The 23,177-nt window shown below is 40.3% G+C and overlaps 1 protein-coding gene across 1 annotated transcript; it reads right to left on the minus strand.

Annotated features, from left to right (window-relative positions):
• Positions 1 to 836: 836 nt before the first annotated feature.
• Positions 837 to 22,124, minus strand: STMN2 (stathmin 2). The gene is made up of 5 exons (XM_077808953.1): positions 22,085 to 22,124; positions 18,677 to 18,772; positions 17,828 to 18,000; positions 3,827 to 4,018; positions 837 to 896 (listed from the first exon to the last, which is right to left on the minus strand). Exons 2-5 carry the CDS (start codon positions 18,756 to 18,758, stop codon positions 837 to 839), a joined length of 507 nt encoding a protein of 168 aa, XP_077665079.1. The 5' UTR covers positions 18,759 to 18,772; positions 22,085 to 22,124.
• Between the last annotated feature and the right edge of the window lie 1,053 nt (positions 22,125 to 23,177).

Genomic DNA, 23,177 nt, shown 5'->3' on the forward strand with positions numbered 1-23,177 from the left:
CTTCAACTGGTGAATTAAGCTTGTGAGACAATTAGGATTTTTTATGGCTGTTGTGTACCATTTAGGATTTTTCATAGCTAGCTGTTTATGATACTCAGCTTCTAAACTTTGGCTCAGATGGATGTCACTTGCCTTCTTATCAATAACTCTTATTAAAAAAGCAATATTTGTTGCCTCTGATCTGATGAAGGCAGACAAAATAAACATTGCAAATAACAGTTTAATCTCTGGTTCATTTTGATGCTACCAAGGATAGGTGTAAATAAATTATGAACACACAATGTTTTAAGAGCTTTCTATCTGGACAGCTTCATGTGGAGTCACAATACCTGTGATCTAGTTATTGTTTTAACAGAGCTTATTGATTACAAAGCCTTCTGGGTTATTAGGCGATGACTGGTCTCTAGCACCATAGACCTACTATTGACCTCATTGGATGGTTAGAATTAAAATGGCAGAGAATGGAATTAGACATGGGCTGCTTCAAATGAACAGACCTAGCAAATTCAACTGAGTGGAAATAGACAACATCAAAAGCCTGTTACAGGACATGTAAGATTATGAAATAACTTGCATAATGCAATACTTGTATTTTTTAACAAAAATGTAAGTATTTACAAAATAAGATCCAAGTTTTTTTTAAACATCAAGCAAATCATTCTGCAGAGAGACCATATTGTTTTTATTTTTGTTTTTGTTTTGTTTTTTATTGAGTTCTTGATTTTTTTTTTTAAACCATGTCATACATTTCCCATACTGATATCGCATGATCCGTAATAATATAGGCAGGGGAGTTTACTAATGGTGGGGAGGTGTCTCATCCACCGTTGCCTTTTTCAGCCAGACAGTTCCACCTGGAGCTCCTTGTTTCTACGGACCTCTGCAGCATGCCTCTCCTGGAAAACATCAAGAAAGGAAAGGTCAAACCTCTTCTTTGTTGCACCTGCCCAGGAAGATTCTTAAAGGAAACCCCTTTCTCTCTGTGTACAGGTCACCTGTGCATAGATAGCCTCAGTAGAAAAACAATCTTTTGAGGGTGCTGCTCATAAAGGATGAAATTCACCAGGCCAGCACAAGGCCTATTCACTACCTAAATTTGACTTAAGTCCTATTTTGAGGTCTTAAGTAGGATTTAAGAGTGACATAGCCCCTGTGGCATGCCCTCTGCACAGGAGGGAATTTCACCCTAAATTTAATCTCTGCTGAGGTGGATTGGCTCTAGGTAATTACCTTCTTGCTAGCAGGTTACCATATCTTCGTGTGTGAGAGGTGGTTATTATTACTGTTTGTATTACAGTAGTTCGTAGGAGCTGCAGTTAAGGATCATGGCTCCATCAAAGTAGCCAGAGAGCTCACAATCTAGATGACAGGACACAACAGGAGGAAAACTAGACATATATGATGGGGAAGGGTGTGGGAATGAGTAATGAAATGAGCAGAGTTGAACAGAAAAGCAGAAATCGCAGATCATCATTTACCCTAACCGGTGCCAGCAGGAGAAATTTATAGGCATCATTTCAGAGGTAGCTTTTAAGGATAAGTTGACAGTTTTATTTATACTTATGTGGAGATGTTCCAATGCACGGGGATGGCATGTGAGGAAGCACGGAGGTGATTGAGGGAGAAGTGGACAAGCAAGCAATTGAGGTTGCTGTCACTGGCAAAGTAAACGCCAGGATCAACAGCCTGACAAGGTACTATCCAGACACTGAACTTGTGGAAGACTTGGAGTAAAAAGGGAACAATTCTAATTTAGGGCTAAATTCTATGCAGATGCAGTGTGAGGAAAAGGACTTAAGAATCCCTCCACAAAGGCATCTGGGCAGGATGCAGGCAGAATGTCGCATGGTGACAATGCCTGTCAGTAAGGGTAGCACAGCAACACTGGAAAAGAATCAGAACAACCCTAAATGGACATGAATCAGATCTGCATTAGTGAGCTTCTGAGAACCCTGGACATCCTTGTCCGAAACAAGACACCAGTCATAAATATACTCCATAACTAGCTTGCAACTTCCACAGTCAAAAGGCAAGGAGAGACCTAACTATAGTCTCAAAGGTCACAACTCATTGTGGTCTCATCCAAAGGAGCAGCTGACAGACTGAAGCAGTCATCTGGATGAATCAGACTGCACATTAGCCAAAACATTTCAACAGGAGAGTTTCTTGCAGAGAATGGTTCTTTGTCCTATGGCTGGGGACAATAACGTATCTTCTATATGCCTAGAATAAGTCTTTGTACCAAACGAGATGCTGCTGCAGGGGACAGACACCCAGCCACCTCCTCTGCAGTCTGTGCTTTAGTTTCTATAACTTTCCGAGACCACCATTATGCCGGGGCAGTATCCAGGTATGAAACTCCTCAGGGTTCAGCAGGGACATGGGAATTGAGAGTCCCCACTCGCAACTGATACTAACTGTTAGTGAGTTAATGTCCACCCTCTTTAGAAGAGCTGGGGATTCAGACATGCCTCATCACTGTGAAGGAGACCACAAAGAACACTATCTGAAGGACAAGAGGCTTTACAGCTGACATAGGCATGGGATAGCTCTTACATTGAAATTGGTGAGATCCCCGAGAAGGGGCAATCTGAGTATTCCAAAGATGAGCTTGAGCCAGTGGCGGATTTAGAATTAGTGGGGCCCCGTGCTCGGCTTCATTTTTGGGACCCAGCCAAGAAAAAGAACATTCTCTCTTATCTCCTCCCGCCCCCATTTTTCTTTCTTTGTTTTTTTTTTTCATCCTCCTCCTATAAGTAATAGGAAGTAAATGAAAATAATGTGAGGTAGCTTGATTGTTTTTGTAGTCTAACTTATTTAAAACACTGTCAGGGAGGTTAGGCACAATCCTGGGGCTCCCAGAGGCTTGGTTGAAACAGCCTGTTACATCTGTCTTTAGGATATAACACAGGATGCTGCCCTCGCTTTCTTGTCCATCTCTGCTTCCTGATGTGACATCTCTGACTCCAATTATTGACAGTTAACAAGGTGAGATGGCCGTAAGATGGAGAAAAGCGTAGATCTACAATGGACATCCCTCTTCATAAGGGACAATTGAGATATATACATTAGTCTGCTGACATATTAGATGCTTCAAAATAGCAGCTCGTATTGCATCCCAACAGAGAAAAGTTAACATTCTCTGCAGAACAAGTTAAAAGGACTTTATCACATCTGGTTCCTTTTCCTCTTTTGCTTTTGCTCTCCAGGCTGGGAGGGTTGCATTAGAAATGGTAAGTACGCTCAGCCCCTGGGGATGTCTATTGAAGGGGTCCAAAAAATAGATCTGATCTCCCTCAATTAGGAGAGCGATTGCAACACAGTCCATTATGGATGTATGTGGTTAAATATGAGACAAATGATTTATTCCACATTGTTCATAAATCCCGCTTAGAAGCCAGAAATTAAACCCAAACAAACTTTCTTTGGCATTTTTTCTCTTTTTGAACCTGGGGCCTTTGATTTCAAAAACACAGACTCTTTGCCCATAATGGTAAAGGTGCAGGTCTCAGCCAGAAAAGGGAACAGATAAACAGGCCCGAAAGCATATCAGAATTGGGGATAGTAGAGAACTAGCTGGTATAGTCTGAGAAGGAGGCCAAGATTTTTCAAAAGCAATTAGTGATTTTGAGTGCTTGGCTTGTCATCTTAATGGGACATGGTTTTCAGAAAGCCCTGAACACTCATCCTCTGAAGATCGGCCCCCTTTAAAGTGCCTCAAGTTAAGGGATCTAAAAATGGAGTCACACAAAATCACCAGTCACTTTTGAAAATTTTGACCCTAATTCTTGCTGCAGGCTGTGGTGTGGAGTCATGACTTGATTACCTTTTCTTGAAGACGTTCAATAAGAGCGGCTAAATTAGCTTCACGGTTTTCTTTGATCTGTTCCATTTTCAGTATCAGCTTTTCCTCTGCCATTTTGCTGAAGTTATTGTTCTCCTCCAAAGCCTTCTGAAGGACTTCTCGCTCATGTTCTCTCTTTTCTGCCAGATGTTTCAGCACCTGGGCCTCCTGGGACTGGGAAAAAAGACACATCTTGCTGAGGCAATAGTCTAGGGAATGTCAGAAGACAGTGGATAAGGCATTCTGAGTAAATAAAAAACACTAATAAGCAAGTCTTTGATTAGAAAGGGCAAGTGCACTGAGTCTGGATTTTTGTGAGATCTGCTGTTTTGTTTTTTCTCGAAATGCTTGGTAAAACTAAGTTAATAAAATATATGTAGAGTAAGAAATAAATACACTTATTAATAGTGGCAATAGATCTGAGGGACATTCTGGAAAACTGTTTCCTCCCACATCCATTATAAGCAAGGCCCATTTCAATAACTGGGGTATGAAGATACTGAACATATGTGAGGAATTCAAATAAGGAAACATCTGAAGGAGAGTATTTGAGAATTCTGGATTAATAAGGCTACCATGTGACACTGTACCTGCCTTAAATATTTCAGTGGTAAGAGATGCAGTCATTTATGCATGAGCATTTTATTTCAAAATTATATGGGATTTCAGTCTAAAAAGTTGTACTCTTTTATAATTGGGCTTCAGAAACAAGAGCTATGAATTTTTTTGTTTTCCTCAAGCTATCTTTAGAAGTACATGTTGAAATGGTCACATATAGGCTTTAAAGTTAACATTGCCTTAAGATGACTGGAGGAAGTTCAGATCTGATCTGGCTCCATTTTGTTTCTGTAAACAGGAAGAAGGTTATTTTTCCAAACAAAAGGCCTAAAACAATAATTTTTTTAATCAAAAGCTTAAATTCTGCAAAGACCATGAAATCTACAGAGGATCTTAAATGCATGCAATCTGCACCCTGAATTCTATTATCCTTACTTATGAGCACAATTGCTAGAAACATGAGCTTTGCTGTTAGTTTAGAATTACATTTAGGACACTGAAGTTCACTTAAACCAAAATGAAACCACTGATCTTCTGATGCAAGTCAACGAGGTTGCAATGTTAAGACTGTCCCAGGAGATACAGTATATACAGGGCCTTATATTGATAACTTGTTAATCTGGGTATTTGCCATATATTGTACATTATGAAGAGTTCTGATCTCTCAATATAAATGGCCTGGGTATGTTTATAAACTCTTCCATAAATACCCCAGGATTTAGCAACCTGGAATGGGACAGGAATTTGAATGGACGATTTCCATTGTGAGATGAACACTAGTCTAGCTACATGAAGTGGCTGGTGCAAAATAAATGGAAAAGTACCAGGGGTAGAGCCTCAGCTAATGTAAATTTTTCCATTGACTTCAGTTTTACAGCAGCTGTGAATCTGGCCTTCAATGGTCAGATCACCATCATAGCCTGTCAAGGTTCCTCCCCCACTCTGAACTCTAGGGTACAGATGTGGGGACCTGCATGAAAAACCTCCTAAGCTTATCTTTACCAGCTTAGGTCAAAACTTCCCCAAGGTACAAAATATTCCACCCGTTGTCCTTGGATTGGCCGCTACCACCACCAAACTAATACTGGTTACTGGGGAAGAGCTGTTTGGACGCGTCTTTCCCCCCAAAATACTTCCCAAAACCTTGCACCCCACTTCCTGGACAAGGTTTGCTAAAAAGCCTCACCAATTTGCCTAGGTGACTACAGACCCAGACCCTTGGATCTTAAGAACAATGAACAATCCTCCCAACACTTGCACCCCCCCCTTTCCTGGGAAATGTTGGATAAAAAGCCTCACCAATTTGCATAGGTGACCACAGACCCAAACCCTTGGATCTGAGAACAATGAAAAAGCATTCAGTTTTCTTACAAGAAGACTTTTAATAAAAAAATAGAAGTAAATAGAAATAAAGAAATCCCCCCTGTAAAATCAGGATGGTAGATATCTTACAGGGTAATTAGATTCAAAACATAGAGAACCCCTCTAGGCAAAACCTTAAGTTACAAAAAAGATACACAGACAGAAATAGTTATTCTATTCAGCACAATTCTTTTCTCAGCCATTTAAAGAAATCATAATCTAACACATACCTAGCTAGATTACTTACTAAAAGTTCTAAGACTCCATTCCTGGTCTATCCCCGGCAGAAAAACAGTATAAGACAGACACACAGACCCTTTGTTTCTCTCCCTCCTCCCAGCTTTTGAAAGTATCTTGTCTCCTCATTGGTCATTTTGGTCAGGTGCCAGCGAGGTTACCTTTAGCTTCTTAACCCTTTACAGGTGAGAGGAGCTTTCCCCTGGCCAGGAGGGATTTCAAAGGGGTTTACCCTTCCCTTTATATTTATGACATAGCCTAATAAAGCAAGACTTGGAGGGAAGCCAAATTGTTTTTCGCACTGTAGTGGTGAAATGGTATCTGCCTCAAAAACATATGGCAAAAGAACATTTCCTCCATGTCTGATCAAAGTCTGCAGCAGACATTGAAGTAGCTAAGGCAGTGGTGGGCAGGGACATGCTGACAGCTGCTTCCTGCAGCTCCCATTGGCTGGAATGGCCGCAGCCACTGGGAGCTGTGCGCGACTATGCCTGTGGACGGTCAATGTAAACAAACTGTCTTGCGGCCTGCCAGCAGATTACCCTGATGGACTGTGTGCTGCAGGTTGTCCACCGCTGAGCTAAAGAGTGATTACGACTAATATGACTGTGATTAGCAAACTAGCTCCTTCGTTATTTCTGTTGGAATTCAGTGGCTCCGAAAGTAACATACATATAATTCCAACAGAAGCAGAAAGTCTATAGTTTACATAATTTGTCTCTTCCTGTATGTACTACTGTGCACACTTTTTGGCAGTGATCTGATTATTAATTCATAGACGTAACATTCCACATTAGAGCACAAACAACTTTCTCGCACACTTATAAATATCATCAGATGACCATGCTGGGTCAGACTAATGGTCCATCTAGCCCAGTATCCTGTCTTCCAACAGTGGCTGGTGCCAGATGTTTCAGAGAGAGTGAACAGGGCAATAATTAAGTTAGCCCCCTGGTCATCCTGTCCCAGTTTCTGGCAGTCAGAGGTTTAGGGACACCCAGAGCATGGGGATGCATCCCTGATCATCTTGGCTACTAGCCATTAATGGACTTATCCTCCATGAACTTGTGTAATTCTCTTCTGAACCCAGTTATACTTTTGGCCTTCACAACATCCCCAGGCAATGCATTCCACAGGTGGACTGTGTGTTGAGAAAGTACTTCCTTATGTTTGTTTTACAACAGGTGCCTATTAATTTTATTGGGTGACCCCCTAGTTCTTGTGCTATGTGAAGAGGTAAATAACACTTCCTTATTTACTGTCTCCACCCCATTCTTGATTTTTATAGACCTTGATCATAGCGCCCCTCAGTCGTCTCTTTTCCAAGATGAACAGCCCAATCTTGTTAATCTCTCCTCATCTGGAAGCTGTTCCAAACCCCACATCCTAACTTTTTTGAGATGGTGAGACCAGAACTTCACTCAGTATTCAAGGTGTGAGCACACCATAGATTTATATAGTGGCACTATGATATTTTCTGTCTTCTTATCTATCCCTTGCCTAATGGTTGCTAACATTCTGTTAGCTTTTTTGACTTGCAACATTATTTTGCCTCACAACGTCTGCTTACAAATGTTGTAAGGCTCTCTAGACACAGATCCTTCAACTCATGCTGATATTCAAGTATGCTGAAAAAGAGGCCAATGCAACAAAGTTGTTTTCGACCTTCTTTTTTTTTTTTAGTGGATGTTATAAAAAGCAACTCTGACCCCAGTTTTAAGGGGTGATTTAATAGGAGCTCCAAATCCCACATTTGGACGCTTACATAGACATATAGTCAACTAAATGCCCATTTTAAATGTCAAAGTGCCTGTAGAGCTTGCAGATGCAGACTATGGAGGTGTCTCTTTTTAAGACATTCAAGTTGAAAATTGGGTTCAGCTGTGTGTATATACAAGGATTTTCTATTTTCCCAGATTTTACTTTCCTGTGACAAGCACATCCAAAAGTATATTAAATCAGCTCTGTAGAGAAAAAAAGAAAGGATTACTCAAATAGCAGGAAGTGAACTAGGAGAACAATTCCTTTCAAAGTTGAAATTTGCACTTGAATGCACACCATGACTGTATTAGTTTTATGGACATATGGGGGCAAGTTCCAATTATGAAAGTTTCACTTTTGATGCTGCAAAATTAATCCAGTTGCTGGATTTTTTTTTATTAACACATTCAGTGGGAATTGCATTAACTTTGGTGTATCTCAGAGTATTGTATATTGAAAAGATAATGTTAATAGAATAGAATGTTAAGACAGGATAAAGGTCTCCTCCTGCAGTGTAAATGCCAAAGTAAAGACCAAGCATTTATAGAAAAACAACATTGAGATCAAGGAATGACATTTTCAGGGGAAATTAATTTAGTTGTTTTCTTGCTGTTGCGCATCAAAGTGAGGGAATGGGGTAGAACTAGACACCATGCTGGCTTGCACAGCACTGGCTTCTTCATAGATTGTTGCCAGTACATCTCATTCCTCACATGGGACACAGTATGAATTACGATGTGTATTGCAATAGTGTCTAGATGCCCCAGCTGCGATAGAAACCCCACTGTGCTAGGCACTGTACAAACACACTGTGAGAGACAGCCCCTGTCCTAAAGAAATTATAATCTATATAGACAAAATGGACAAAAAGTGGGAGGGGAAACAAATGCAGTGTAGTGAAGTGACTTGGTCACGCAATAGATCAGTGGAAGAGCTAGGGGTGGAATCCATGGATAAAATCCTTCCTCTGTTGAAGTCAAAGGAAAAATTCCCAATGACTTAAGTGGCCCACTTTTCATCTTTGGTTTCCTGAGGCCTTGTCTAGTGCCTATCTCACTAGTGCACACCCTTTCTGTCATCTGTTTTCTAGTCTGTGTCCCCTGGTAAGCCAACAGTGCTAAACTGTGTCATGGTTTTGCAATGTGGAGAAATTTTCAGAGGTGTCTTGTTGAGACGATCATTTGCTCTCATGCAGCTTTATGAACAGTTCTTGCATATAATTGATATGTGTGAAAGACATTTGCACAGAGTTTATGCATGCTTTTGGGCTTTGTGCATGTCAGGTCTATAATTAGCTCACATACATTAAGTGAATACGTGCATATGGTTGTGTTCCCAACGCTGCACAGTCACAAAGCGAGGCCATGCATTGAAAATCTGGCTCTGTAAATTGTGAACATCTGTATCTGACGGACTCAGAATGAGGCTTGTTTCTTCTTTAGCTATTTTAAACAATAATAATAAAAGTCCTGCTATTTTCCCCTCTAGATTTGTACTAGTGAATGAAGATTTGTGAAAGGAGCTGGATTTACCACCCAGAAGAGTTCTCTGTTCAAAAACAGTCACACAGCATTGGTAATGGCAATGCAAAGTTCTCCAACCGCACCAGCGCACCTCAGCCTAATCCTGGAGTGATCATTTCTAGCACTGAGAGCATGGGACAGTCTCCAGGCCCATTCAATCCTTTCCTCTCTAGCAAAAGACAGTCGTGGGGCAGAACAGTTAGCACTGACAGCAGGTAGTTTTTACAGTGGAGACAGCTGTTTTTTGGGAACTGTTTTGAGGCCACCAGCACATTTCATGGAGGCCATGAACCAATTGTCTGATGTTAACAAAACATTTAATCTTTGATTGAACCAACCATCTAGATATCAAAAGCTCCATAGCTCATTTACTAAGTCCTTGAGCCATAGTATTCTATTTTCAGTATTTAATGCATCTTTCTGAATAAGTCTGTTTCTAATTACTCCAATTTTGATTTATACTGATAATTAAATGCCATCCATCTAGCCCACTGATTGGCTGGATCTGATTACAATTGGTATAATAAAGTGTCTGAATCTGGTCTGAAAATTTTTTTTAAAGCAAACTTGATGTTTGGTATATTAATGTAAAATGTGGGTTAGCAGTCTGACAACCGTGTCCCTTCCATGAAGCATCTTAGGGACTAGACAAAATGCATAGACCTTCCATTAACATTAATGAGGTGTATGGGGATGAGAATAGACTTGCTGGTATACATGAGTTTTGAAAGTGCAATTACATTTTTTTGAGTTTTCTACTGGCTTCTCTGTAACTGACTATTTGATTGTGTGGTATTTGAGTTAGTTGTTTTCTAGATAATATACAGCTAACCAGGAGCTTTACTACATCTGAGTCCCTTACATTTCATTTTTGATTGCCCCTATTTTAGAACACTGTAGGGAATAATTTTGGACTTAACTGGATCCATATATCTACTTTTTCATTTAATGTGCTTTAAGGGAAAATATTTTGCCATGATATGTTGATATAACCTACTTCTTCCTCTAATACCACATTACTGAAGAAAATTAAGGATATTCCCTGGTACCCTAAGTAAATAGTAAATAGCTCCTTAGCATTAATTTTAAGTCAAAAGAGAAATGTCACGCTTGGAGGGAATTCAATATATTTTGAGGCTGAATTTTTCAAAGCTAAGGGATTTAGATGTCCAGTTTTCTCTCGAAATGTATAGGAATTGGGTGTACTCACCCTTAATGTACACATATTTTTGTCTGTAATTAAATATTTGTTTTTTTTAAAGCTTAAATACCAATATAACCCTTATAGCAGTCAATGGGACTTTATAGTGCATAAGGGGTCATCCACAGGCATCCCATTGCAGAGTGAAGGCCTAGAGTAGTTACTGCAGTCGGTGACAACTCTTTTCTTAGCAGAATGGCATTGCCTAAGCCCTTTGGGTGGGGCAATTATAATATGAAAAGAAATGTCATCAGGAGCCATGGAGTTTGATACATTCAAATGCTATATAATACAGTTGTGCTTGGCATTAGCTGATTTCCCTTTGAGATGTGAGGACAGGATTTCTCAGTTAAGGTGCTCTTTCGCCTCAGTGTGGATTTTTATGTGTATGCAGAACAATGTGTTTGTCTTCCCATGGCATGCAACGTTTAGGAGTATATAGGACAGCACTGTCCTCAAAATAGCATAGATACAATGGACTTATAGGCTGCTTCTGATTTCACATGGCCATGTAGCCCTATTCCGAATAAAGGGCCCATGTTAAACGGATTGCTATTTTGAAAAAAATAAAGCCATTTCCACAACTATTTCAACAGAAGTCCAATTTTAAGACTCCGGTTTTCCTTCTTGCTGTTCGACTCCTTTTACAAGCCAAGGTGTCAGTGTTTGGCGGTGAAGGGGAGGGTACTAAAGAACAACATCCTATTTGTGAGTATACCACACTGTGTTTGGGAGAATTTTCATGCAAAATATGGTTCTAGGGCCTGATATTTCTAGTGGGCTTGGGATCAGAGTGTGAGTAAGACTACAATGAAATAATGATACATGAAATACAACAAAAATGAAAAATGGCTTTAACCAGCTCTCCTCTCTTCCAGAGCTAACTCAGATGTCTGACCCTCTGTCAGAACTTTATATCTAGTGCCCAAGCTCCACCCTGTAAATAACGTACCTCTTCCAATAGGCAGACCTCTAACACCTTTATTATTTATGCTTTCTTGGGGAGAAACTGCTGTGTGAGGCATACACAGAGTTATTGTCAACGGACTTTATTAACAGCAGATGGGAGAACAGTACACTAGAATGTGCTGTAACTTATATAGACACACCATAAGTGGGAGCTATATTACTCATTACACTGCAGGGCTCATTCTGTAAAAGAACTGCCCTTCATTTTGTATTCTGTCTCCAAACAAACACAGCTGCCATGCAGAGCAGCCAAAAGGACAGTAAAGATTCTTAAACAAAAGGAAGCAAAACGGAAAGGAAAACTAGCTAGATGGGGGAGAGAAGTGGCAAATGCTGAGACCGTCTATGTGCCCGCTGTTCGCTTTCCCATTTCTCTTCCTACTGACCTTTCTAAAAGTTTGTAAGTGGAAAACAAATGTAGCCTCTTACTCCTTGGAGATCTCTGGGAAAGGGAGTATTTCAGGCCCCAATGTTGCACACGCAATCAATTAGCTAAGCTGTCTTGGTATTTTATCATTTCTCTTTGTGGATGTAGTGCAAATCTTTAATTTTCCATTATTTTCCAAGCTCTTGGAATCAGAATTGTTTAACTGGAAAAAAAGCAAAACCCTCTTTCACACACATTCAATAGAGAGGCCCCCTTCTGCATTTGTTTATTCACAAATTATTTTTTCCCCATAGGAATAATTTTAATAATTAATAGTCATGCTGTCAGACTTCATGTTGTGCCAGTCATAATAAACTGATAGCTGGAAATCTGAGCTCAGGAATAACCTTGGGACTCCTGCGTCTTGATTCATACATTCCTAGATTTTAAAGCCAAAAGGGACCATAATGATCATCTAGTTTGACCTCCTATATAACACAGGCTACTGAATTTCACCAGTGATTGCTTTATCAAGACCATAACTCAGGGGTTCCCAAACTTTTTTGCCGGCGCAACCCCATTTTAATGAAGTATTTCCTGTCAGGGCCCCAAACAACATGGAAGAACAAAATGGCATCCTCCATGACAATGTGACCTCGCACGCATCATACATGTAAGGTCATTCTGCATGGAGGATGCCAGTTTGCTCTACAAAATGGCTTCCTCTCCACAGTATGACCTCATGCATGTGAGGTCGTGCTGTGTGGAGGATGCCATTTTGTAGAGCAAAATCACATCCTCCATGCATTGTGTCCTTGCACATGTCATACATGTGAGGTCACATGGTGTGGAGCAAGCTGGCGTCCTCCCATAGTAGAGATCACTGCAACTCCATCTGCTGATGATGCAACCCCATTTGGGATTGCAGCCTACAGTTTGAGAACTGCTACTATAGCTTGTGGTTGAGCTATAGCATATATTTTAGAAAGACATCTGTCAGAGTGAAGGAACATATGTGTTTTGTAGTGTAAGTAAAATAAAGGGGGTTTATCAGCCATAGAAAGGCTTTGAAAATAAAGGAAAAATATGTAATATGGCCTGGAAAAAATAGCTTAAAAAGGTGGAAGGAATGTGACATCTAACAAGACAAGTTTTGGGGCAAATGCAAAGCTTGGAATGTGGCTTGACTGGAAAAAATGGACCTAAAAGGATGCTGACAAGATAGGAGGAAAAGTCCTTGAAAAAAGCCTCTAAATTATAGAAGATGGTGACAATTTGGTTAAAAGTTCTGTGGTGAACTGGTAGTAAACTCTGACATACCAGTGTTTATACTGGAGAAAGGGGCCCAGTATCACACTGCCCAAAACTGGTTCTAAGCTACAGTTAGCAATTGGAAGTGACATCATTTGTTTGTTAAAGAGTTTTAAAAGATGAACTTTTAAAGGTTCAATACTAATACCTGCCTGGCCAGTTGGAGCCAGCCAACATGAGTTTAAGCACTCCTCTGTCTAGCCCTTTCGTGAGTACTCTGATCAAATGCTTATGAAAGTTTGTTACTGTGTGGGTGTAATAAGTGCTTATTATTTAGACTTTTTAGGCATGTTTAGAGCAATTGTATAAATATCATTTGATTTTTGGATTGAATAAAGGAATTTGTGGTTGAATTAGTGTCTGGCAATATCCTGTATTAATAAATTAAGAATAATTCCAACCACATCCTACCTTTGAAGACTTGAAGTAACAGAATCCACCAACCCCCTAGGTAAGTTATTCCAACTATTAATTACTCTCATTGTTAAAAAAAAATGCCCTTTATTTCTAGTCTCAGTTTGTTTAGAGTCAGCTTCCCGCCATTGAATTTTGTTTAGTATCACTGTTTGTCTTTGAGTTACTGTTTGCAGAAGGTAGCTTCTGGCATTGACCTCCCATGCTATTGCATGCAAAAGCATTTGGAAGGAGCCAAACCAGCGCAACATGTATATAGCTTCAAAGCTGCAAAAAATTAAAGAGATTTCATTAGCTCCTCAGGGTGTGGGGTGAGTGGCTGTGTGGAAGGGCAAGGGCATGACCTCTTAGACACGAGGAATAATGCAAGAATCCATGCAGAATCCTTGTCTCTGTCATATCCCCCACCTCCTCACTGTTTGGCGTTTACTCCACAGTGCTTCCCAGTCTCATTCCCCCATGACAGTGTTGCTGACTGTGTGGCCCTAGTGCTAATAAGCCTTACTCAGTTGGGTGAAACTAACCTCTGCACCTCTTCCTAAGAGAGTGGAAGCCATGGTTTGAAAGTTAAGGCTGCTACAAGGAGAACAAAATAATTCCCAAGGGGAAATTCACAATAAAATCTCCAGCTTTGGCAGGGAAACATGCTGCACAGTGGGCTGCTACCTGGCTTCATTTCCCACTTCAACTGGCCAATCACCTCATGTGAGAGGCGAAGGGGCTTCTGTTGGCCTAGCACAGAAGGAAAGTAGTAGTCTCCAGCTTCTATTTGCCGCCTCCTTTGAGGTTTGTGTCCTTGGCAGCATGTCTAATAAGGCTTTGCTCGACTTTGTGGCATGCAGTGGAGTGGAAAACAGGTGCCTTTGTCTCTAGCGATACTGCCAGAGAAGAGGAGGATCAAATGCCTTTTGCCAATGAATGAAGCAGCATAAAAGATGGCCTCAAAGGAGGTAATGTGTTCCACTCCCACAGCCAGATGGTGAGTACTGCAATGGTGTTAGCAGATAGAGAGGCAAATCTAGGAAAACCGGCCACTCGATACAACAGGGGTAGACACTGCCCAGGCTGTGATGCCTGGGTGGGAGCTTATCTTTCAACATTAATAATAATGGTATTAAAAAGACACATTGGCTTTACTATATAATTGACAGCATGAATGCTAGAAAATATGACCATTATTCTGGATCCGGTGTGGTGTTATGCATTAGGGACTAGTGCAATTAATTTCCATCCAAATACAAAGCCATTAAGAGGATTTAATTAAATAGGAGTTCTCTACTCTAATCCTAAAACTAGTAGAAATCCCTTTAGTGTCTAATTTTCATGCTGATTAATGGTGATCACAATTTATAATTCAACCTAGGGCTTTTCAAGCGTAGAAATCTGGTGTGATAGCTAAATATTCCAAGGCCAATGGGTATAAATTGTTGCATCATGTTAGAGATTTGGTTGAGCTTTCCATACTGTTAAGAAATAAACTTCTGCTTCTCACAGAGATAATGAGCTCTCATTTTTTAATTGGAAAGGATGATGAGATCTTTCTGATTACCTACTTGGGGAGGAAAACACAGCACCCCCTCACATCGTTAAAATAATGGGATAATAATGGGATGCAGTAAGGAGGAGTCTGTACATGGAATGGAGAACTCCATTGCTATTCAAAGTGCATATCACTTTGACATGCAGTATTTTTTAAAAATTCCTCAAACAGCAATACATGTTAATTATAATTTGTATTCTGGTAGGGCCCACAGAGGGGAGGAAAAGGGGGAGAAGAAAAGAAGGAAAATGATAAAGGGATGAGTATACAGTGATAAAAAGAGTGATAATCAAAAAACTAGGGAACCTAGAGCACATATAAGGAGTCATTGAAATGTATGCATTTTTCATATGAATTTGACAATTTATTAATGAACACTAATCAAATTAACACAGTCCACTCTAACTCCAAAATGGTGTGAAATCAATTAATGACTTTTGTCAAAGGCAATCAATTAGTTATACTTGATTTTATTTAAAACTGTATCCAAAAGATATGATCTAGAATGATTATGCCTGACAACTGTAGCGTGTGGGTAGAAAAGGATGATGCGGATCCTGTGGATCTCATAGGTTACAATAACCCAGCTAGAAAGGATATGTGGAGATCATCATTCAAAATGAACATATTGGTAGGGGAAAAGAAGACATCAATGTTGGCAACTCTTAAGCCAATTTCCAGTCTAATTAAATTATTAGGTTTTATATTGGAAGAAATACACACTCTGATCAGTAAAATAAATTGGCCACGAAGGTTTAGATTTCACAGTGAAATATGCACAAATTATCAAGTTTAACTGCTGCCATTTCATCCCCATTTCTGTCTCTTTATGTCAGCAGTGTTCTAAATGGATTGACATAAGGCTCAGTTCCTCAGGTGGTGTAAATCAGCCTAGTCCCATTGAGTTTAATGGGTCTAATTCTCTTCCCACTCCATTCACTTGGATGGGGAGTTACTCCTGATTTAGACTAGTCAGTAACTGAGTGGAGAAGGGGAAGGGGGGAGAGGGTTTTTTTATTTCATTCTTCTGAAAAGAAACAGTCTGGAAGCTGCTGCATGTGGTTCCAGGCTGCAGCATGAGCTCATTAATTTCTTTGCTTATTTTCTTCCACCTTTTGACAAAATTCTACAAACTGTGCTCTTAATTTATAACAAATGACAAGATTCAAGAGGCAGACTAGAAAAGGAGTACTTGTGGCACCTTAGAGACTAACCAATTTATTTGAGCATAAGCTTTCGTGAGCATAAGCTATCAGATGCATACATCTGAAGTGAGCTGTAGCTCACTAAAGCTTATGCTCAAATAAATTGGTTAGTCTCTAAGGTGCCACAAGTACTCCTTTTCTTTTTGCGAATACAGACTAACACGGCTGTTACTCTGAAAAGAGGCAGACTAAAGGCTCAGACAGCTGAGCTTGTTTTACTTTCAGGCACCTTAGAATCATAGAATATCAGGGTTGGAAGGGACCTCAGGAGGTCATCTAGTCCAATCCCCAATTTTTGCCCCAGATCCCTAAATGGCCCCCTCAAGGATTGAACTCATAACCCTGGGTTTAGCAGGCCAATGCTCAAACCACTGAGCTATCCCTCCCCCATGAGGAAAAACAACACCTCAGATTCTCTGTGAGGTGTAGTCACTTTGCATCAACTCACCAGTGAAATGTGAGTCTAATGCCAGCTTAATGGGCCCAGGCAAGATCACCCCAAGATAACATAGATCATTTGGTGGCATAGAGGTTAGAAGCTCTTACTCCACTCTCCTTCTGTGTGGCAGGGAAAAGACAGCCTGGCAGGAGGAAAGGGGGAGTGGCCAGTACTATCTCCAGTCTTCCACTGTATTTTCAGCCTCCTGTGGTCATTGCAGCTTGGCATAATTTAGAGCAGCCCTGAGAATGCTCTAACATAGCACAGGTCTTGTTAGTCCTCCACAGAACAGCCCTAAGTGCTACAGGCATGCAAAGATGAGCTTTAAATCACTTTGTACCCATCCCCTGACTTATGCACATTGACCAGAGCTGAGAATCTGGCCTTTTATCCTGTTTTAATAAGACTTAAAATATACATAGTAAATATAGTCTGACCTAATCTTAAATTTATAGAATAGCTAAAACTGTCCTTGAAAATGTTTGACAAGGGAAGACTTCTTTGGCCCATCAATCAGAGTGGAAGCTGGAGAGGGGAGGTATAGTTCTGTCTGCTTGCTCTAAGTACCCTGCATTTGTCTTTTTTTATTGCTAGAAGGTCTGACATCTTTGTACAATGTACACCATGAACACACATGGAAGTCTGAAATGCTGAATAAAGTCATAAAGGGGAACAGCTTTATTCCATATAGGGGCCTACATAGTTCTAGCACTATAAACATGGAGCAAAGATTGTGAATTTAAAGCTCCATAAGACTTCCTGTCCAGAGATACCTTCATTAAATAACACATACTTCCTGCCCATTAGAGCTGGTTGAATTTGGGGGGCGGCGGGGACTGGCTAAAAGGTAGAAAGAAACAAAACAGTTTGTTTCATTCAACATTTTTCATTTTTTCACATTTCTGATGAAAAATCATCTTGCAATGAGTGTACTGTCAGCCATAAATGTCAGTGGAAATAATGCCAGTATTATTATTATAATGCCCACGATGGCTCCTCACTGCAAGATGATTTTTCATCAGAAACTATAGGAAACTTTGTTGCAATTGCATAGGGCAAGGCACAGCTACTAATTTCTTCTAAAAAGCAAAGATACCTTTCTCCTTTCCTCAGCAGCTTCCAGCTTTTTCTGGATCTCCTCACGTGACAGTTCTTTCTTCTTTGGAGAGGCTAAAGTCCGTGGTGCTTCTGAGACAGGAGATGGTGGCTTTAAGATCAGCTCAAAGGCCTGGCCAGAGGCACGTTTGTTGATTTGTTTCACTTCCATATCTAGTAAATAAAATTAAAAATGCTAAACCCACCATCGGAGGAGAGAAATAGCATACTTTGGCAATGTAAGGAAAACAGCCAAGCATGTGTTGAAAACAGCTCTCGTGAGAGGTACTTTCCCATTTGTTAGTAACAGTGTAAGTACAAATTCATCCTATAAAGATAAATATGCATGTCATTTTGGAAGGCTATAAAAGCATGTGTATATGTGTATGTGGGGATTTATAGGGTAGTAAAGAAAGCTTTATGTAGACAAATAATTGTGTAAAGCTGGTGTGAAAAATTGTCTTTCACTAGCCCTTGCCATGTTTGGTAGTTGCTTCATGAAAATGCAAGCATATTTTCTTGATTTTCCTGAGAATTACATCAGCTGTGAATATCTGCGATTCCTGGATGAGTAGCATTTCTTGGGGTACTAAGTACAGTATAGCTAATTATAAAATAGCCAGCCATGGGCTTTTTAAAATGAGATTTTAATATGTTGTTGTTAGGGCCAAACAATCACCCCAGTGAGCAATAGGCAATTGGTAAGAACTAACAGCCAGAAATAGCAAGTGAATTGCTAAATCAGCAAAGTATTGACTAAATATTAGAAACTGTGAAAGTGAAATGAGTCATATCCCAGCACTACCAAATTATTTAACAAGCAGGATGGTTTCCAGTGAAGGTTACTCACCATCATATGTATAGATGTTCATGTTGCGAGGTTCAGGGTAAAAACAAGAGCAGATCAGAGACAGCATGGACAGCTCCTTCATCTTTTCCTTATAGGCTGAAATAAGAGAGTGTTAATTTACATCAGTTTCCCAAATTTCGTACCGTGAGTTTTTAATTTAGATCATAATTACAATAGTTAGCTATATGTCTGATAGAACATCTGAATCCCAGCCTGAAAGATTTCTCCGAAATGTTTGCCTTTGACCATTGCTTCTGAATATGGGAATCTTTAATAGTATGCGAATGTCTGACACCCTGGACTGCACAGACTGCTTCTGACCCCCATGTCTCCTACAACATCGTCTTAACTTCAGATCCAATGCCCTCTGGATGTCTCTGACTTATATTAGCTGAGGAGGGCTGATCAGCAATGTATTTTAATATTGGAATCGTGCCATAATCCAGTCTCTCTCTCTCTCTCTCTGCAGCCAGAGGCAAGTGACACTCACACAAACTTTACAGTTCCTCCAAATGCAACTCTCATCAAGATCTCTGAAGTTCTGGTTCATGGATTGCCACTGGCAGATACTAAAGGCGTTGTCTGATACAAATGCAAATGTCATCCAAATAATTATTAAAAAACCCCCAGAAATATGGATAAATTCGTAACAAGATTCTCGGCAAAACTCTTTAGAAATAATACCCTTAATACGCAAAACCTAAAAGGTTTTAACCTGCTGTCCTATTGAATTGATTAGTTAGCTTCCACATCCAGTTCCCTTGTAAACCAATCTATATACCAAATACACTGAATGCATCCGATGAAGTGAGCTGTAGCTCACGAAAGCTTATGCTCAAATAAATTGGTTAGCCTCTAAGGTGCCACAAGTCCTCCTGTTCTTTTTGCGAATACAGACTAACATGGCTGCTACCTGACAGTAATTACCATTATTTATCATTTTGTATTACAGTAGGGCTTACAGACCCCAGTCAGGGATTGGAGCCCACTTGGGCTAATAATAATAATATATATTATATATTGTTATATAGTGCTTTTCATCCATACATCTCAAAACACTTTAGGAAGCAGGTAAATATCATTATCCACAATTTATGAATGAGGAAGTAGAGACACAGAGAGGGTGAAGTGGCTTGCGCAAGCTTACCCAGCAGGCCAGTAGCAAAGCCAGGAATAGAATCCACGTCTTTGGAATAGTAGTCCAGTGCTATAGCCACTGGTCCATACTGTACAAATGCATCCTGTAAGAATGGATGGGAGGCAAATGCTGAGCATCCAGGGTTTGAAAATTTGCCTCCCACCCACTCTTACAGTATACGAAAAGTACCTGCACACACGTACCTTCAAAAAGTGCACGCACGTGTCTCTTCAAAACCCACATCTGCACAGAGAAGTGCCCCTTAGAATGAGAAATGATCTCATTGCACACACAGAGGCAGGTACAAGTTAGCCTCTGGAGTATGAAAACATGCCCTAAAATATAATTATTACTGATGTTGTTATAATTGACATGAGCACAAATTCAATCTGGGTGTCACTGCATCAATCAATAAAGCTACACCAGTGACGGATTTGACATATTAAGTTTAAAATAATTAATAGACATCAATAGAACTATAAAACTTCCATTCAGTCCTTCGTATGCATGTTGCTTGCTCTTTCTGACATTTTGTACTCAAGGAGTTTGAGCATTTGCTGCAAGGGGCTGAGGGCCCTCAGCGCTCATGAAAGGCAATGGCAATTAGGGATGCACAAGTTCAGCAGTTTTCAGGGCAAGGTCTTAAATCAGCATTCAGTAGACTACTGCTTAGGGGCAACTTACAGATCTTGATCATGGGACACCAATCAATCCGCCCAGAGCACACATGACCTACTGTATGCCTCATATTAACCAATACTGATCACCAAATACCCCAGCACAAAGTTGCACCAAGAGATCTAGCTGCCTGCCTGCTGAGGTTGGCAAGTCTTTGTGGTTCTGTTTATAGATGGTGAAAGAATTCAGTTACGTACAAAAAACTGTAAAAACAAGAACAACACTGACTGGATCCCAATCAGGATTTAAACCAAACAGTATTAAGATTTTCAAAGGCACAAAAAAGGACCCCAGAAACATTTTTTGCACTGCTGCTGTTAAAGTAACTATCTTGCCCTGGTAGGAATCTTTGGAATTATGGCAGTCGTTGGGAACATTCCATCATTATGATATTCACATCTGAAAAGGAATTTTTTATGTCCAAATGACATTTACAGTGAAATCACTTGTCTCATTGACAATTCACATGCTTAAAGTTAAGCACTCTGAAGTGGTTTGCTGGATCAGGGCTACAAAATATCATAGTATATGTGTGTATGAATTAGGTCTCCTAGCAATCCTGACTCTTGTTTTTCAACTTTGCCAGGTATTTGATATTTGCATTTTCTAAAAACATTTAAAACAATCAGAAAAAGTCTTCGTCTTTCCAGCTTGTCAGCTACAGAACATGGCTTGAAAGACAAGAACATTGTGCTCTGATCTCATTCCTCTTAGTACTGTAGCTGCACTTAAAGCACCTTGGGGGCGGTTCTCCTTTTTCATCCTGGGCAGTGACAGCATTCAGATGATTTGCCAGCTATATAAGTACCATGCTCTGTTTTGTATTGATTTAGTCACTCTTTGCCCTAAAAAGACCTTCAGCCAGAGTTGTAAATTGGCTGAATAATCCTGCCAGATCCTAGAGGCCACTACAGCACCATCAGGTAATATAGCATATTACAGGAAAGGTTGTTCTGTTTTAGGTACTTTGATGGCCAGCATTACTGTAGTATCTGAGCTCCTCACAACCTCTTCAATGTATCCACCCTCACAACAACAACCCTGTGAGGTAGGGAAGTGCTATTATACAGAGAGGGGACTGAGGGACAGAGAGACTAGGGGCTAGTCTACACTAGAATCACTACAGCGGCGCAGCTGTACCGATGTAGCTGTGTCACTATAATGCTGCTAGTGTAGACACTTCATACCCATGGGAGAGAGCTCTCCCGTCGGCATCGTTACTCCGCCTCCCCAAGTGGCAGTAGCTATGACAGAGGGAGAGCTTCTCCCACAACATACTGGTGCTTAGAGAGGTGTAACTTATGCTGCTCAGTGGGTGGCTTTTTCACACCCCTGAGCAAGTTATACTGAAGTAAGTGTGAGTGTGTACAGGCCCTCCAGCTATGTCTACTCTATGAGCTAAGGATGTAAGTCCCCCGCTTGTGTATACCTACTTGCACAAGCTGTCATTCGGCTAGCGGAAGTATAAATAGCAGTAGACACAGTAGCCTGGGTAGAAGCAACGAAAGCACAGATAAGCTGGACCGAACACAGACCCAACAGAAACCAGTGGATCTGTATTTGGCACAGCTCAGCCATGCCTCCATTGCCACCACTCACGCTAGCTTGATGAGAGCTAGGGTGAGTACGTGTATGCAAGCAGGGGAATCACACCCCTAGCTCATAGTATAGATGTAACCTAAGTGACTTGCTCAAGTCACATGGGATGTTTGTGGCAAAGCAGAGCATTGTACCTGAGTCTTCGAAGTCTTAGGTTAGCTGCCTTGCCATTGAGCCATCCTTCATGGAAAAACAGTTTTTTTTAATTCAAAGAGCATTTTGGTAAAACCATATATTTGGAGACACAATGTTTATGACTGTGTAAGGGACAATAACTCACTTTATTTTTCAGGTGAAATGTCATGTAGAAAACCCTTTTTGATCCCTCTCCATTAAATTCAAATCAGGAACCTATTTAACATGTATTTGCCAAAACCCTGTGGCTTGTTTTTTTTTTTTTAAAAACTACTCTGGCAGTCCACACCAGGTATAGAATTTAAGAACCATCCTTTAATTTAGTGAAGGGGAAAGAAGACGTTCACTAACAGTAGTGATTCAGTTTGGTGGAAAACCCTGCACAATGCTCTAAGTGGTAGATGATACCGATCATGACAATTTATAAGAATTAGAGTAAAACCAATGAGCATATTTTAGCAATGGGGCAGGTGCAAACCCAAAGGTTGGGGGAGGGATTTTTTAAATTTAACTTTATTTGTTCTGAATTCTGAAATTGAAGGAGATGGGAAGGAAGATGGGCATAATTTAAAGTCCACAGGACTTTTTTTCTTTGACTTTGAACCAGGCCTAGACAAGTGGATCACTAAGCTGTTCTGTGCCGAATGTCTCATCTGTTTTATGTTTCATAGGCTAGATAACAACATAAATTGATGTAATGTGTCACAATGCAAAATGCCCTTTGTGGAAAAGAGGTGGGGGAGGGGGAGAAGCACTGAAAAAGTGTTAATACTATCTTAATAGTATTGTACTTTCAGCTTTTCTATGCATTTTTTTTATGAGCTGTCATAATTAAGAGGGACCGTTCTGTTTAGCCTTTTCTTTACCTACAGCTAAAAAATTGCTGCGTGGGCAATGTCTGGGTGGTGACCGCTAATTTCATATAATCGCTCTCCAGTAAGATGCTTTTCC

The sequence above is a fragment of the Eretmochelys imbricata genome, chromosome 2 (genome assembly GCF_965152235.1).
Source record: "Eretmochelys imbricata isolate rEreImb1 chromosome 2, rEreImb1.hap1, whole genome shotgun sequence".
NCBI lineage: Eukaryota > Metazoa > Chordata > Testudines > Cheloniidae > Eretmochelys > Eretmochelys imbricata.